The 18696-nt window shown below is 39.5% G+C and overlaps 1 protein-coding gene across 6 annotated transcripts in view; it reads left to right on the plus strand.

Annotated features, from left to right (window-relative positions):
• Positions 1-18696, plus strand: part of SNX25 (sorting nexin 25) — a 93979-nt gene that overhangs the window by 23252 nt on the left and 52031 nt on the right. For all 6 annotated transcript variants that reach the window (XM_020802553.3, XM_078393912.1, XM_078393913.1 and 3 more), the window contains 2 exons: positions 7059-7231; positions 9631-9817. In XM_020802553.3, coding sequence (XP_020658212.3) covers positions 7059-7231; positions 9631-9817 — 360 coding nt within the window. The remainder of the gene's footprint in view (positions 1-7058; positions 7232-9630; positions 9818-18696) is intronic.

Here is an 18696-nt window from a genome sequence, read left to right on the forward strand (position 1 = left end):
AGCAATTTTCTGAGAGACAAGGGTTGCATTTTCTGACAGAATTGCAAGGGTGCCAATATTTGTGGCCAAGACTGTATGTCTGTCTTGACAAGAGTTTCTAGTAGGCACCCCTGCATCTGTTTTGCCCAACTCTGTTTTAAGGTGCATCCCATGAAACTCCCACATCCTGCTGAATCTTCCTGACTGATTTGCTTAACTTTAGGGAAGAAAATGTATCTCATTTTCTATAACGGGAAACAAGGAACCGTGATTTTCCAACCACCTCCAAAAGCTTTCCAAAACAAAAACTCAAGTGAACATCTGACCATTTCCTGTTTCAGTTTTTCTGGAGTTTTCCCACGGGGATGGTCAGGGTGGCGATGCGATTCGGGAGTGAAAAATTGACCTCTGGATTTCCAGGATTTGCCCAGCCCTGCTTTAACAGAGGGATGCTGACTGTTTTTATTTGTGCAGACCTGTGGCATTTTAACCAGAGCTGCAGTTCACATTTTAAGGCTACACAAATACTACTTTGAAGTTATCATAAGGCAAGGGCCAGAAACCTCTTTCAGCCCGAGAGCCAAATTCAGTTTCACAGAAGTTCCTGGGGGCTATGTTGGGTGGGTGAGGACAAAGGCAAAAGGTCAGGACCCCAAATACCTATGTATTGTAGCTTAAAACTCTTATTTCCAGTACTTAGATGGGGAAGGGGAACCCTGTACAAAAGCTAGAAAACTGCCTAACAGTGATATAATGGTGAGGAGAGTGCAGTCCCATGTGGAACCTTGGAAGGCAAGAGGTCTAGGATCATGCACTGTGCCAGTAAGTGGATCTGTACGGTATGTGGGGGGAAATTGAGTGCCTTGCCTTCCATTCTTCTGCTTAAAATCTTCATAGGGTATAGTTAATATACAGATTTCTCTTGAGAACAGAGGCACTACCAGATTAGTTCTGAGATTTCTTTAGCATCTGTGTAATTACCCAGTTTAGAGTAAACATTTTGTGAAAGCCATTTTAGGCAGAAGGGATATACAGTGGTGCCTCGCATAACGATTTTAATTGGTTAAAAAAAACATTATGTGAAACATCGTTATGCGAAACACCATTTTCCATAGGAATGCATTGGAAACCGGTTAATCCGTTCCAATAGGCACGGATTGCCGTCCTTAAGCGAAAAAACCCATAGGAAACATCGTTAAACGATACAATGTTTCCTCCATTGGAATGTATTGTAGCTGACTCAATACATTTCAATGGCTTTGCGAAGTCAATTTTTGCAAAATTAAGTGTGTCATAAAAGGGTCAAAAATGGTTTTAAATGCTTGGATTAGCTTCTGCACCCTCTAAAACGGATGCAAAAGTTAATTTGGCTTTGATCTGACTTTTCGTTAATTAATGGTGAATTTTTTCCCCCCAACTTTTGACAGCTGTCAAAATCTGACAGCTCCATTATTTCCTATGGGGGAAGAAAAAATTCACAAAAAATTAATGAAGACACAGCAACTGTTCTAAATGCTTGGATTCGTTAGAGGACCCCCTAAGTCGTGTGCAAACCTGATTTGGCTTTGATCTGAACTTTTGTTAATTTATGGCGAATTGTTTTCTCCCCCATAGGAATGCATGGAGCTGTCAGATTTTGACAGGTCCATTGGTTCCTATGGGCCGGAAAAAAAAATTAACCATAAATTAACGAATAGTCAGATCAAAGCCAAATCAGGTCTGCACATGACTTAGGGGGTCCTCTAACGAATCCAAGCATTTAGAACCGTTTTTGACCCTTCTAAGACACCCTTTTAATTGAAAAAAGAAACATCGTTAAGTGAAGCAGGGGACCTAAAATCGCATTCGTTATGCGAAGCATGGTCCCAAACTTCGCTAAGCGAAAATTGCCCATAGGAAACATCGTTATATGGTGCATATTATTTCCTAAAAAAACACATCGTTATGCGAATTCATCGCTAAACGAGGCAATCGTTAAGCGAGGCACCACTGTACAGAGATGTTTTTCATTTCCACCAAGTAGATGATAACAGTATTCCAGTAGTGACTGGTAGGACTTTTCACTCCTTCACTTGAATCCTTTGTTGTTTTGCAGTTACTTTTTCAGTTTTTCACAGTTTGATGATTTAAGATTCAAGCCTCTTCCAGATGCACTTTCAAGATGGTTATTGTGACTTTGGCAATCAATACTCCTTAAATCTTCAGAAAATAATTTACTATAGTTGCTGATTTGCTAATATTTCAGAGAGGTCTGGTAAACTATAGTAAGAAAATTCAGCTGTGGTGAAAAGAGCAGAGTTTTAGAACTAAACTGAAGGTTAACTGAAATACTGTTTTTGTGCTTTTAGCTTTTTCTTTTTTTCCTGTTCTTTAATAGCTTTTGCAATATGTCTTTCTCCTTTTGACTGGTTTTCTAAGCAAATTTTACAGAGGAAAAGATTGTCTGCAGATTTTTTTTTTAATTTTAATGCTACCAATCTAAATTGGATTGTCTTTCATTTCATAAAGATGTCTAAGAAATCAAATATATTTTTAATTCCACTACATTCTCAAGATATACAGTTACCTGCTTTCACTTGAGAAATCCTTTACAGAGTGTTTTGTTCTAGGCTGGAAATATTATGCAAAATCTTATTTCAATTTATTGCTGTAGACACTATCTTTTAAATTTATATCGTGCCTTTTTGTGTTGTCAAGATTATGAAAAACTGGATGACTTTAAGAGCTTTTATTGTTTGTTTTTTGTTTGAGAAGGTTCTAATTTTAGAAATAGTTGGAAAGCAACTCTCAACTATTGATTGGGATCTCTTTCTTTTACAGAAATATAGAGAAATATCAAAAGGAAATGTGTGGTCTGTCTTCAGGAGTATTTTGGGAGCTCAGAGGAATTTCACAATTGAAACATTTTGCTAATTGAGGGGAGACAATTGGCTTGATACGTATTTGCTTTCTCAACCAGCAACCTCTAAGAGACTGGTTTTGGGGTCACAATTGAATGCTCATGCTCAAAACAGTCTTTGCCCCAGAAAGGGTCATTATTTCCTCTCCATAAAAAGGCTACTTGTCCACTTAATGGTTTTAAGACCAGAAAGAGGCAAAATTGTGTTTGAATGGCAGATTGTGTCCTTCACCTCTGGTGGGCTCCATGATTAACTATGAGGTGGCTAGTTGTTTTTTTCTGGGCATGGATGTGCAACGTCCCTGGGAGGTCAAAAATAGCCCCAGGACCTCAGGGGTTCCCCCCCCCCCCATTTTCTAGCTCAGTGTTACATGTGATCAAGGCTTGGTTGTTAGGTGAAATATATGTAAAATATATGTAATCCATGCAATATTAATTAATTTACTCCTGACTTTGTTGGGAATGTTGGTCTTGTGACTCTAATGATTGTCTTCCAGTACTTATTTGCTGCCTGGAAGTGATACATCATGGGACTGTTAGGGCTCTGTGAAAGATTTTTCAGCTCTCTGGTGAGAGAAGCCCATCGAGCATAGGTGTGTACCCTTGCCCTCTCTCTGTATGCAGGCATTTGGTAGAAATATTTTACTAACTGTTTGGAAGTGGAGAGAAAACCTAGTCTGGACCTTTCTATAGGCCATTGGTTTCCAGTTGCAGGTTCTGTTGTATGTTGACCACTTTTTACTAAGATGAAGTGAAATAAAAACCATTCTGTAATTTATAAGGAAAGTTGTCTATCCGTGTTTAATGTGGAAAATCCATAAAATAGGCCTCAGAGTTCTTGAAAAGTAACCATTGATTTCTTAGATAATATATTTCAGTAAGAATATTTGTTTCCTTTGGAAAGGAAATAAAATAACTCAGAGGTAATGTTTCCTTCATGTAGTCCATTTACTGTTGTCGTTGAGCAATGAGCAAAGGTATAACAAGTCCTCGGGAAAGGTACTTAATATTGGAACACTGCAAAACAAGCATAGTAAGTGGTTATAAGTTTGGCTGATTTATGAACAACAAACTGAACAGTCAGCAGCAACCTTAAAGCTTCTTCAGGGCAATCTCAAAGGAAACCACAACGCACTGAAAGAAAGAGAGTTACGCTATTTAAGCTTGCCTGCTAAAGAGAGAGGTTCTGCACACTGTTGTGGTGTACTGGTCAAGGTTTTCCACTTATAAGTGAATTCCAGGATCAGATGGCTTCCTCCATACTACTATTTTTTTTTTAGGCTGGAGATTAGAATTGCTATAATTGCTACTATACACTGTCTATTTGGTTAAAAGGCATAAATAAGTAGAGTCCTCAGAAAGTGATAGGATTGATTTGTAGGACTGCTGCATCAGTACATAATGGCTGTAATTAAAAGGTTGCCAGGAAAGGGGTATGCAAGATGTGCAAGGAGATGATACCTACCTGCCTAGGCACAAGATTATTTAATAATTATTTTAATAATGGATTGTTACTTTCTACTCTAAATTATAAAGTTACTATATAAATCATTCCTAATTTCCTGGTATTATAAAATATGCCTTTTGCATTTCATTAAAGCAACTTTGTGTGTCTAGTAAATTATCATTCATAATTATTAATGACTTTCTTATAATTAAATGGTACATCTCAAGCTGAAATCCATTGGAGAAGTCCATTTGTCAGATGTGCGTTAACATTGGCAGACAGACTCTTCAGAAGCCTTCCAACTCTACGACTATAATAATATAGTTGATATTTTTCTCATCAAAGCTTGCCAGTCAGTCTTTGATACTTTCTTTTCAGATTCTCTGCTTTGAATCACTTCTTTCATGCTAGCAAGTTGATTTTTTTTTTTTGGCACTGCAGAGAAGTATATATATATATATTTATTGCCTCAGAATTATTCTGTTAAGCAGAATAATGAGGAGGTTTCTGGCAATTCAAATTTAACAACTCAGCTTTTAGCATGTCTACAGTTCATGGGGTTTTTAGCTGTCTTTTTCTGTTTTCAGTGTCTTGTTTAGAATTAGATGACCACCACCCCATACCTAACAAATGCTGTTAAGTATATTAGACATATTGGGGTTGAACAGTAACTCTATGCTATGAAATCAATTCCAGCTTATGGCTACTCATCCCAGAGTTTTCTAAATATAAAGTACTTAGGACTTTTATCAGTTTATCAGTTGCTCCTTCTGGGGTTGTTCTGTGACTAGGCAGCTTGCTCAGGGCCTTGTACTGTAATCTGGCTCTTCTCCAGGGAGGGACAGTGGAGAATTAGACTCCCAATCTTTGGTGCTACAACCTGTTTTGCTCTCCAACCTACTCTTGACTGCATTTTGGTCAGTAGATGCTGGCTGAGTAAACACACAACTCTGAGGGTAGCTTAGGCTCATTCTCTTAACATTAAACCATTGTTTAGTATGGTGTTTGAATGTAGCCAACTATGTGTGTGACCACATTAGAAAATACTTTGCAGATAGTTCGTGAATTGGCATGGGTGAATTAAAATTATTTTTCAGTGATCACGCAACGTAAAGGCCAATGTGAATCAGCCTTTTTTCCTTTGAATCGAGATTCCCCCCCATCCCCACAGCTTAAGTGTTTCTACCTTTTTTTGATCACAACAATTTAAATGGAGTTTTGCCTATGTGATCATTTAATTCTAGAACTCATCAGGGGCATGGCATTGAATGGTTTTCTGGTGATATAGTAAGTTGAGGTATGATGGTTTGTGACAGTAGGAACACCCAACCCCTGATTCTCCTCCCTAGTTGCCCCAAAGTGTTTTTGTTTATTTTTTTAAAAAATGATTGAATCTAGTATTAGATCACCTTATCACTGCATTACTACATTAGTTTATCACCAGACCAACTCTACATAGACAAAAAGAAGATAAAAATCGATATAAAATTGAAACAGGTCTGACGAACTCCATCAGATTACAGTCTTCCATGGTATGTGCGCGTGAGATCTTTGGAAAACTGCTCCTTTTCCCCTAATGCCATGCAATCCTTTAAACCCAGGGTCCACAACCCCCAGTGGCCTTGGCAGGACTGGGACACAGAGACTAATCTCCCACCCCATGCATGCACGCCCCCCATGCATGTACGCCCCCCCCACATGCACACACAGATGCCCCACCCATGCATGGACACCCCCTCCACCCAGACACTATACCGGTCCGTGGTTCAGAAAAGGTTGGGGACCACTGCTTTAAACAGTCCCAGCAAAAGGAAAGCCATCAAGGGGGTGGTATCAAAGGAAGAGGGGCTGTGGTTGTGGATCGAGCCACATTGAATTGAGAAGCCAGTGTGTGTATTGGCACCACAACAACCCAGGGTGTCCATGGGGTCACCTAGACAGTAGCAAAAGAGACTGCAAATCAAGCTGGCTATCACTCTGATTTGACTTGCAAATATAGTCTGTGTTTGTGCATGAGAAAGAACGAGAAATAGAGAAGTTCCTTTACTCTATAAACATTACTTAATCAAGTGGTTCAAAATGTTTTAGTTTTTTCCAGGATTAATAAGAGGATTCTATTTTTGAAATGTATAATTACATAATGTATGTAATGCATACAGTGGTGCCTCGCTTAACGAGCGCACCGTATAACGATTAAATCGCATAGCGATCCGTTTTTTCGGATCGCTAATGCGATCGCACAACGTTGTTCCCATAGGGAAAAATTCGCTTTGCGAAGACCGGTAAGCGTTTCGCTTACCGATCTTCGCAAAACGACCCCCGCCGATCAGCTGTTCGGCGGCCAAAATGGCCGCCGGAAGCCGGGAAATGGCCTAAAATGGCCGCGCGCAGCGTTTTCGCGCCCTCGTTAAGCGAGGCGAGGGCGCGAAAATGGCTGCAGGCCATCCTGAAGCTTCGCTGAACGGTGAGTATTTGGCCTATTTGGAACGCATTAAACGATGTTTAATGCGTTCCAATGGAAATCGCTGCCCCGTTCAGCGATGCTTCAGCATAGCGAAGGTTAATCCGGAACGGATTAACCTCGCTATGCGAGGCACCACTGTATTTTGAATAGCATTGATGCATTTACAAGAATGCCAATGCTGTTTCTTATGGATTTATTTACAACTGATTTTCTTTTATGAATCTTATATTTTTGAGTACTATTGACTCATTTCTGTTATTCTTTTATAGATTGGAAGAGCAACCTCGACCATTTTTACTGCACCCATGTTTGAGGAATTCTGATGAAGAAGCAAGATTTCTACAAGCTTGTTCTCAAATTTTGGTGTATTGTCTTCTGCCCTCAAAAGATGCCCGGTCTCTCACCTTGCGTATAGTCCTTGCAGAAATACTTGCATCCAAAGGTTATTATAATAATTGTAATGAGGGTAATGAGAATATAGTAGTGATGAATATTAAAATCATTGTGTAGAACTGGCTTGTCCAAAGATATCCATTGTATGTTCTGATATCACCGCATTTTCAGAAAGCCAGACTTGCAGTGTATTGACACATAGACCATAGGTCTATTGTGAATTATAGTTTCCCTTATAATACAGTCCTGCATGTGTTTCCCTTTTATATTGAAAATATTGTGTGCGTGCATATGTATATCTTCATATGTAGACATAATCCTGTTTGTGTTCACATGAAGTTTCCAGAATTTGTAATGGTTAATTGTAGCTAACTGATGAGGTGCCAGTGTGTCATGTGTTTGATTGTGCAGTTGAGATTCTTCTAAGCATCTTGTTAGTTTTATGCAATTAACTTCTGCAAGTTATGAAAGTATTATATAAATACCAATAGGATTTATAAAGTAAATAGGAAGTCTGCTGCTGAAGATAGTATAGGTGACATTTTCATTTAAAAAACAACAACCCGAAGAAAGTCACATGGTAATTTCATGACACAAATGTAGAAGAATGTGACACCTTTATTAAAACATTTTTTAAAAAATCAGACAATTAATGCAAGGTTTCATGGATTAAAAATAATTTTTCCAGGTGTCCCTCAGTAATTTGTGAACAGTGCAGAAAAATTACAAATGAATGTCCTAAAAATTTATGGCAGACATTTGCCCAGCATCCTCCTAAAGTTAGTTTAAAGCTGGTTACAAGCAGGCTGTTGGGGTGTAGTTCGAAATTTCCATTCATTATTTAGATAGAAGCAGCCCATGACTTTGCATAAAGCCCCCTCCCTCCCCCACTTCACCTGTTTTTGGAAATTGTGTTCCAAAAACAGGCATTGACGGTGGCAGAGAGGGATTATGCAGAAAGAAGTCTTTTGAGAAAGAGAATCAGTGTGATATGGTCTCTAAGATTGAAAGCAGTCCGTCTCATCAAGAAACCAAAATGGCTACCACTTCTGAACATGTGTGCCACAATTCTGGTTTTAGTTCCAAGCTCTTTTTTTGGCTACACTTTAATACAGTCATTCTCCTGGAATCGGTCAAAGGGAACATCTGTTTCTTGCAAGTCAAAGAAGCAGTTTTGTCTGGATGTGCTTTTTGCTTGAAGGAAGACTTCCCCTGTAGTAAAAGAGAAAATAGCTGAAATCGTGCAATTTTGCAAATGGCATAACTTTTACAAGGCAATTGCAGCAAGTGAAGAAATCTTTGCACACCTTATCTGTTACATGCAGGTGACTTGACTCAGTGTGTAACAGGTACAGTGGTGCCCTGCTAGATGATTAGCTCACAAAGCGGTTTATTCGCTAGACTATGAGTTTTTGCGATCGCTATAGCACTTCGCAAAATGGTGTTTCCTATGGGCGATTTTCGCTGGACGGTGTTTTGGTCCGTGCTTCGCAAGACAGGTTTTTTTTTTTGGACCGTTTTTCACAAGAAGACGATTTTGTTAGCTAGATCCGTGACTCGCAAAACGGGTGTTTTCAGGACCGTCTTTTTGCAAGACAGTGATTTTGACAGCTGATCGGTGCTTTGCAAAACAGTTTTCCTATGGGCGATTTTCGCAAAACGACAACAATTTTCCCCCATTGGAATGCATTAAATGGATTTCAATGCATTCCAATGGTGAACCGCATTTCGCAAGATGATGTTTTCGCAAAACAGCGATTTTCACGGAACAAATTAACATCGTTTTGCTGGGCACCTCTGTAATATCTATGGAGATTTCTTAACTTAAGACAGTTTGACTATAAAAGTCATGCCGTTTGTGTAACTATGCAAAAGGATTTCAGCCATTCTGTGCCAATATTTTGATTAAATTCTAATATGCTAGATTTCACTTAAAGCAGGGCTTGCAGTTTACAAAATAATTCTTATGCTGTAGTCTTCTAGAGACTTACCTGGGAATGAGCTCTGTTGAAGTCAGTGGGTTGTCCATATAAGTAAATTTGTATAAGACTGCACAGATTTTCGATTGATTAAACATTTTTCTTTTAATTGATGACATTTGTGTTTTATTGTGACTTAAATACAGTTGCCACTTGGAGATACTGCATTGTAAATAACTTTATGCTTTATTTAGTAAGTGATGCTTTTACTGTAATTGTTAGAAAGGGAAGGTGGCTTTATTATACATTTTAAAAGCTGTGTTTTATCCTTGGCTGCCATCCAGTGTATGCTTTTGCAGAGTATGCCCACTGATCACTGTGAGATTTGCTTTAAGTAAAAAGGAATAGGAATGAATGTTGAGAACAAATGTTACAAAGTCAGTAATTTTTATTCATAGTGACAGACTGATCTGATTTAGTGCAAATATACATTTTTTCCTATTGTTTCTGTTGTGTTTTTTAACTTTAGTGCTGAAACCAATGGTAGAACTGCTGAGTGATCCAAATTATATCAACCAAATGTTACTTGCCCAGATGGAGTACAGAGAACAGGTGAATGAGCATCACAAGAGAGCCTACACATATGCTCCCTCTTATGAAGAGTTCATCAAGCTCATTAACAGCAACTCTGATGTTGAGTTCCTCAAACAACTAAGGTATTTGATATTTTTTGTAGGATGTTTAATCACAGATTGCTTTACTGTCATTCTTCGAGTCAGGACAAAGTCAGTTACCAAGTATGGCTTTAAATGTTTTTATATGGTGGTTTTAAATATTGCTAATTTTTTGGAAAGCTGTGGGAACTACAGAATGGGAGGAAGAAGTCCTTAATTACCAAAAATCACTGCCACTGGTAAAGTCAAGCTGTTTCCATCTCAAACTCCATCCTAAAGTGGGATCAAAATGGATCTAGATAATCTGTTTCTTCCAAGAATTGCTGGAGCTGGTAGGCCACCACATATACAAGCACCTTGCCCAAGAATAGCGTATTGGAGATTGGCTAGTAATTATCCAGCATGGTGAATTTCAGGGAGGACTTTTTCAGCAATGGTTTTACAACCACTTTTATTTGACAGATTGACATCTTGAAGAGGGATAGTCACCAGTCCCTTTACTCACTCAGCCAGACCACCTTTAGCCATCTTTATGAGCCAGGATCTAGCATACAAGTGGAAGCTTTCACTTTGCCAAGGTTTCTGTTCATATCCCCAGGCTGCACAAGTTGAAAAGCACGCGTTATTACTTGGCAAACCGGAGCCAAAGTTACATCCACTGGAATTTGCCAGTCACAATATCTAAGTCAGAACAGGCATGAGCAATTATAGCCGCAAAGGCCCCAGGAGCACCGATAGTGGCTCATCAGGGCTCTCCGCATGGTAAATGTGGTCAGTTATGTACACTTAGAAATCTTTGCATTGCATGCTTGGAGGTCTGCACTATGTCTGAATGGGATGGGCTCATGTGTCTTTTAAATGTCCCCACACATTTAGTTCATTACACTCTCAACTATAACACCTGAATAAGCAATATTATCATGGTCAAACTAGACAGCTGAAGCAGGTACCGCATGTGAAGACCTATCTGTTGTAGTTAAGACTCTGACATAGAAAGCCTTGTTTTGCTGACTACATAGGAGCAAAGTAGGCTCTAAAAACGATGTCTGGTCATGCTAGTTCAGAGATCTGCTATGTTGGGGAAATGATTTTGTGTGGCCTTATTTTATTCTGTTTCTAAAAGAGGATTTTGTGGAATCTGAGCACAGAAAATCCTGAGTAGCTAATTAGGTTAAGTTCCACTTCCAGATTTAAATTCTGGTTTCCCTAGCACATGCATCTTCTCTTGTGCAGTGTATCGATGGCCCTGGTCTTTGCAGTTTCCCATTAATTCATGCATTTTGTTAATATCATTGATCGGGCAGTGGAGCTCCAATCTGTATATGATTCTTGGGTAGCTATTTTCCCAGTGAAGACACTTTCTCTTTGAGCAATATTTTGAAAGTGGAATTTGCAATATAAAGCAGGCCTTTGTAGTTAAATTCCGTGTGTAAAGGCTTATTCTGTGTAAGGCTCAGCAGTGAGAAAGCTGGGAAAGTGAGTGTTAAATAATGTTTTAGACATACAGTGGTGCCTTGCCGTACGACCATAATCCGTTCCAGAAGATGGACGTAACTCAAAATGGTCGTAAGTTGAAGCACCATTTTCCATTGAAATGCATTGCAACACGATTACAGTGGAGCCCTGCATGACGACGATAATCTATCCCGTGAAAATCACTGTTTAGCGAAATTGTCATCATGTGAAAACCCTTTCCCCATTGGAATGCATTGAAACCTGGTTTAATGCGTTCCAATGGGGAAAATACATCATCGTCCAGTGAAGATCGCCCATAGGGAAACCATTTTGCGAGCGCCGATCAGCTGTAAAAATGGTTGCCCTGCGAAGCATGGGTCCGGAAAACACAGGGCAGCCATTTTGCGAAGCCGAAAAAATCGTCATCTTGCGAACAAACGGTTCGCGAAGTACAGACCTAATTGACGTCCAGCGAAAATCCCTCATAGGAATGACTGTTTTGCGAATCGCTATAGCGATCACAATAAGTTATCGTTATGCAGATTCATTCTTTAGTGGGGTCGTCGTTTAGCAAGGTACCACTGTAATCCGTTCCAGAAGGGGAAAAATAACAAAAAATAAAAATAAATAAAAATAAAACACTTCAAGCCCCATCCGAAGGCGCTTGGGCTGCACAAAAAGAAAACACCAAAAAACAAACAAACAAACAAAAAAACAAGCCCCAAAGGCACTGGGGCTTAAAACAACAACAACAAAAAACCAAAAATAAACAACAGAGCAAGTCTCATTGGAATGTGCTGGGGCTGCAAAAAAAAAAATCACCAAAAAACAAAACAACACAGCATAGAAACATAACCCCCTCCAGCTCAAACCCACACTGCAAAACCCATTGAGAACAGTTTTTAAAAAGCAGAAAGCAGCACCTTACCTTACCAGGCAGTCCCAAGCCTCCTCCGACGCACTCACTCTAACTGTTGGGGCGAAAGAACTACAAAGAAGCAGCCTCTTTGCCTACCAAGAGTTAGCAAATTTGAATTACCTGCCTTTTTCCCTGCCTTTTTCCAGTTGCAACTTGAATCTCCGGCCGCAAGTCGAAGCAAAATTTTGCGGCCAGAGCTGGTCGTAACTCGAAATGGTTGTAAGTTGGGACATTCGTAAGTCGAGGCACCACTGTAGTGGAATCCTGGGCTGCAGGATATGGTCTAAATTGGATGGATGGAGGAGGAAAAACCAGTGATGGGAACTTGTAGGTTGCCGAATCCCAACACTAGACGTATTACCTCTGAAAAGCTTGAAGTCAGACTAAACCTTAGTAAGCCCTAAATAACTTGGGTCCAAAATATTTTAAAGACCACATCTCCCTCTATGATCCTGCCAGGGTTTTAAAATCACTAGGTGAAACCTTCCTCTTATTCCCACCACCTTCACTTTTGGTGGGGACTAGATATGGGAGCTTTTTATTCATATCCTGTGGGACAAATATGAAGCATGGCTCCACAAGTGCCACAGACTCCCTCCCTCCCCCAGAACCATTCCAGTTCACTCATTGGACTTTGTGTTGAGTGCACATCCGTCATTAGTGACATCATGCCAATCGCAGCAGTAGCCTGGCTGGCATTTCCCTGCCTCTCTCTGCTGCTGATCACTCCAGCAAAGTGGTGGGATGACAGGTCTCCCCACTCAGCTGTGGAGTGCTCAGCACTGCAAAGAGGTGGGGAAGTGCCAGCTGGTCTGCTTCCATGATCAATGCAATGTCACCAACAATGACTGTGCATGCCTCACAAAGCTCAGTGAGTGGACCAGGATGGTTCTGGGGGAGGGTTCAAAGGGCCCAGCCACCTGTGGTGGCTATATTCGTATTCATCTCCCTCAGGAGACAAATACAAATATCCTATCTCTACTGGGGACACAAGGAAGGCCTTCTCTGTTGCTGTTCCCAGGATCTGGTACTCCCACAGGAGGTCAAGATGGTCCTGTCTTTGCTGTCCTTCCACAAGAGGCAAAGATGTTTCTCTTCAGGCAAGTTTACCTTCAGTCACTGGCTGTCCAAGAAAGGTTCTTAGAACAAGACTGTTGTATTTCTGTTGTTTTTCTACTGCTTTTATCTATGGGTTTTTAAGATATTTGTTTAATTATTTTTAATGTAATAATCTATTGTTTTTACTTTTTTAATATTTATTTTTAATACTGTAAGCCCTCTTGTGTCCTTTTTAGGAAAAAACAGGGGTGAAAATATTTAAAACAAACAAACAAACTGAAGAATCTTGATCCAGTGGTTCAAAGGATAGCTATAAAAATGCTGTATTTGATTCTCCCCATATTTTACAACCAATACACAATTATTTGTTGTACACTTTTTAAATTACATATTTTATATTTTAACCACATAATGTTTTATGAACTTATTGTACATTTAAAAATGCATTTTGTATATTTTAGCCAGATAATATATTTTATTAACTGATTATATATTTTAAAACTTCATTTTGTATATTTTAGCCATAAATACCGTATTTTTTGCTCCATAAGACTCACCTGATCTTAAGACGCACCTAATTTTTAGAGAAGGAACACAGGGAAAATATATTCTGAACCAAATACAGTGGTGCCCCGCATAGCGAGGTTAATCCGTTCCGGATTAACCCTCGCTATGCGGAATCGTCGCTAAACGGGTAGGGAAAACGTATTGAAACGCATTAAACTTAGTTTAATGCGTTCCAATACCTTGCTTACTTACCCGTTCAGTGAGGATTCCCCTTGCCGGCAGCCAGTTTCGCGCCCTCGCTAAGCGAGGGCAGGGCGTGAAAACGGCTGCCGGCAGCCATTTCCGGGCTTCCGGCGGCCATTTTGGAGCCGCCGAACAGCTGTTCGGCGGCTCCAAAATGGCCGCCGCAATACCCGATCTTCGCAATGCGGGTTTTCCCCATTGCGAAGATCGGGTATGTTTCCGTATAGCGATCCCGAAAAAGGGATTGCTATACGGAAACATCGCTATACGGTGCACTCGCTAAGCGAGGCACCACTGTAGTATAATAAAATATTTAATAAACTATAACAGAATAACATTTGAACCATATAAAGTGAACAGCAGTCAACAGTGGCATTAGTATAGACCATTATCAGCCAGTGATAAGACCTATACCACTCTACCTATATTTTACATTTCCTTTCATCCACCTCCTCCCCATGCTTATAGAAATGTCTCAATGACAGATGAGATTGTTGTGCAACTCTGCCCAGCTACAGCTCAAGCCTATATTAAGTTAAAAATGGTTTGTCTGATTTGGCACTGCATTGAGAGGTCCCTTTTAGTTGTGTGGAGGATAAATAGTGGAATTAAACTATTAAACAACTGGTTTTCCTTATTTACTTTAGGTTATGCAAAAGAACAGCAACACAAAGCTTAACCTGATCCCATTTACCAGCAGTAGCACATGCTCAGCATAAGACCAAATCTCCATTTTCCGACATAATTGAACGTTTATAGCATGCAAGGCACAACAGGTTAGGCCACACAAAGCCATGAACAATGTTCTTGAAGAGCCCCCCCCCCAAAAAAAAACTGAATACAAACTATAGTAGCGTAGCTGAAATCAGGAAGCAGGTACTGTAATCCAGTTAGATGTCATGAGGCACAGTTAGTTTCCTTGCTGCAACACCCTTTGGAAATACATTCTCTATTAGATGCCCAGAACTAGTTGAAAAGTTTGCAAGTTGAATCCAAATTTCCCATAGAAATGCATTGCAAATTAATTAATGCATTTTTATGGGGGGGAGGTCAGAAACTTTAAAAAACTTAAAAGAAAGTCACTTACCAGGTACTGTAGACTGAGCGTTGCTCTTCACAGTGCCTTGGTAGACCCCAGAACAGCCAAAAAAGAGCCCTAAACAGCTAAAAGCCAGCAGGCAGAGAGATATAGGTTACCTTCCCATTGTATATCTTCAGTAGTTATGAACTTATTTAGCACATCCTATAAAACTCTGAGGAGACATGCATGAACTGAGGATACACAATCCCATATCCATGAAAATACAGTATGTTAACTGTCATGACAAAAGCAGTGAGAGAATCTGCAAATAGATAGTGTGGAATGCTAGAACTAGTCCCCATTTTTGTTTGAAATGCTCCTGTTTAGTCTGCATGCTAATATGTTGAATTGGAACAAAAGGAACTGGATAAATGTGACCAAAGCTAAGAAATAAATTATGTTGTCTATGAGAGAGTGCATGTGGTGGTTGAATTAAACTATTCTTTTAGCTTCTTCATTGTCCCCCCACCTTTTTTCCTGTTAATGTGAGCTTGTTGACAGCAAAAATAACAAATATCTTCAATCCCAAATCTAAACTGATGTGGAGTTTATTGTGTTAGTAGCACTAATGGGTCCAGTCTCTTCAATTGAAAGATAAGCTGCTGCTATGGAGACAGCTAATATCACTATGCTTGTTTATCAGCACTCTTCAGGGTATTGTAAATTATATATATAGCATTTTGGTTTCTTAGTTGTCCCTTCAAAATCTATATATTTTTTAAGCATTTAAAACATTCATGGGTATATTTTACAATATTGACTGATATCATAATATTGCTCTCATAATATACAATGTCTGCAAAATCTTCTAATAAAATACCTAATAAAAGCAATTCTGGTTTCACATCTGTATAATTTTGAGGCAATTTAACCAACCAACTTTGTATTTTATACCAATAATAACTAAATAGGTTCCTAACACATAATCGATGTTATCTAAAGCATTTCAGATTTTCTTTATATAATTGTTTAGCCATTTGTATCTCCACATTTTCTGTCATGTCTATATCAATATCATATCTATGTTAATTAAGTACTATTTGTTTTACCTCATCCTTATGTCTAGCTTCAATTTACCTTAAGAACCACCGTGTTATGCCTTTATTCTGATTAGTGATCCCTTATTTCAGTTTAATTCCCTTTCCTAATATATAAGATACTGTACGTCCCTTTACAATACCAGAAGTTAGATGTATACATGCTTTCAACACTGAAGGCCACCTTAATATTTTTTTCTTTTTCATTGTTCTAAGTAACTCCTCTTATTTATCTTTCCCCAATTCTTATTTCTATCTCTCTGCTGTCCCTTGTACCATCTGAGATCATTTTATGAACTTGATATATCTCCAATCGGTCTTCCAGACTATTTTTAATTAAATCTCCTGGTTCTCTCCCCTTAGCGCACCTAAGACTCTCCTCGACTCCAGGGTTAGAATTAGATCTCCTAAATGTTCTCCTCTGATTTCCTCCAGCCCCTCCTTTGATTGGCATCCATCATCCACCACCCTTGCATTTCTTTGTTCATTATTCCCTGTCTACTGTTGACTATAGTCCTTCCTTAACTGCTCATTGAATAATTTCGCCTCTTTATTGTGGGATCTCACTATTTCTAAAATTGCTTGAACGGTAGATTTTGTTTCATTCCCCCAAACTTTCCTTGTTATAGCATTATGTTCTACATATCAAATAATTGTATTCCAAGTGAAAGTTGTCCAGTTGCTTAAAGTAATCAGTCCAATTCCATCAATACTTGCTTCCATAGGTCCACTTTAATAGACTGATCATCTTTAGGGTTAAACTTGAATTCAGTCTCAGACGTAAAGGGCTTTCCCTGCTTGAAGGCTCAAGCACACTTGCTCACCAAATAGTTCACTTGATGTTTGTAATCCAGCCCCACAGGCAATCCATTCCAGTATTAATTCTGTCCCAGCTTGTGCTGTAGTCAACTTCAGAACCCTGGATACAGTTTAAAAATTCCACTTTGGCAGGATTAGGCTTTCTAGGGTTAATTTGTCTATGTTTCAGTTCAGTCCGCAGGAAAAAAAAGGAATTCATAACCGTCATAGAGTGTTCAAGGTCATTGTTCTGGGCTTTTTGCCAATGCTGTAGGTAAATAGCTGAAGTCATAACATAGTAAGATTAACTCCCCAGAGTTGTTTAGCTAATGATGATTTTAGGAGAAAGATTTCTTAAGTTTCTAACGCCAAAGTAATACCAAACTTCCTTCCCTGAAGTATAATTAAATGTTTAATTAATGTCCAATTTATTTTCTTTGCGTCTCTTCCCTCTCTCCAGATTCACCGCTGCTCTATAAGTGGTAGGGATAGGAGATGCTATTTCTGTTATAGGGATTGTCTCATCCAGGGACAGTCATAAAGCAGTACAGTTATAAAAATATTTCTCATCCAGGGGTAATAGTGATGTTAATTAGCTGATTTATCGCTTCTCCATTGCTGGCTGCTGACGACTTGCAAGCAAGCTATGCAGCTGCTTGTTTCCACCCGCTGGTTGCTTGGGGACTTTCCTGGATCAAACAGGGGTAACTGCCGTCCCTCCGTGATCAACAGGCTTCTCCCCCATTTCACCACCTCCTCGGGGTGGTTTTAAACCCCTGGGGGGTCCCAAACAGGTCGGAATTCAGCCCAGGGGATGGAGCTCTGTCTTCCTGCTGCTGTCTCGTCTCAGCATCAAGCCCTTCTTATGATGTATGCATTCAAATCTTCCAAATAGCAGTGTCACATTATTGTATTTAGTATTAAAATGTTTTAAGGGGTAACTAAATTGACAAATAATTGACTACATGATGTACAAGTCAATATGAATCAGCCTGAAGTACCCCTTTCCTCCAAATCCATGCCTTTTCATGATTGCTTGGGCTGGTGCAGCTTTGTGGCTGTATAGGTGACCAGGAGATTGCTCTTCCATCTTCCTCATTCAAAATTAGGAGAAAGGAAGCGAATGGAGATTTCAGTTCCCCTCAACTGAGCACTCTTTGTCTCCAAACCATCTTCGGAGCGCAAGGAGGTAGTTGATAATCGGCCCTTGTTTATAAGAACCATACAGGAATCAGGAGAGAGAGAGAGGAGGAGGAGGAGGAGGAGGGATTGGCAATCAATCCTTGTTTGCAGCTTAGGGTAACTGCTGTAGCCATGCCTCCTGTGAATCTGGATGGCTACAGCAGGAACTATCTTAACAAACTGCAAACTAGGGCTGATTGCCAATTTTCTCCCCCCTCTCTGCAGACTCCTCTGTGGTTGATAAAACAAATTCACCCAACTTTCCAGGTGTGAATACATTTTTTCTGCTTTGTAGTCATTCACTCAATGGTGTGTGTGAATCCTCTAATCATGCCTAGAACCACAAAGGAATCTCATTTATTTATTACAAGACTTGCTACTTGTTCTAGAATACATTGTTTATTTTGATGCATCATAGTATTCTCGCGAGACAATTATTTTGTGGGAAATTGTCTCTTAACATGCATTGTAGGATGCTTCCCATTCTGCTGTGTCCTTCTGGTCTCAAGTTAAGAAAATATCATACTTGTATGTAACACAAATCCACAGTTAAGCTACACGGACAGTAGACACTGAAGTAAAACACTGAGGCTCCCTGGCTGCCTCCTGCAAAGCTAACAAGTGAACTCTTGCCGATCTG

This window comes from Pogona vitticeps, chromosome 5, assembly GCF_051106095.1.
Source record: "Pogona vitticeps strain Pit_001003342236 chromosome 5, PviZW2.1, whole genome shotgun sequence".
Classification (NCBI taxonomy): domain Eukaryota; kingdom Metazoa; phylum Chordata; class Lepidosauria; order Squamata; family Agamidae; genus Pogona; species Pogona vitticeps.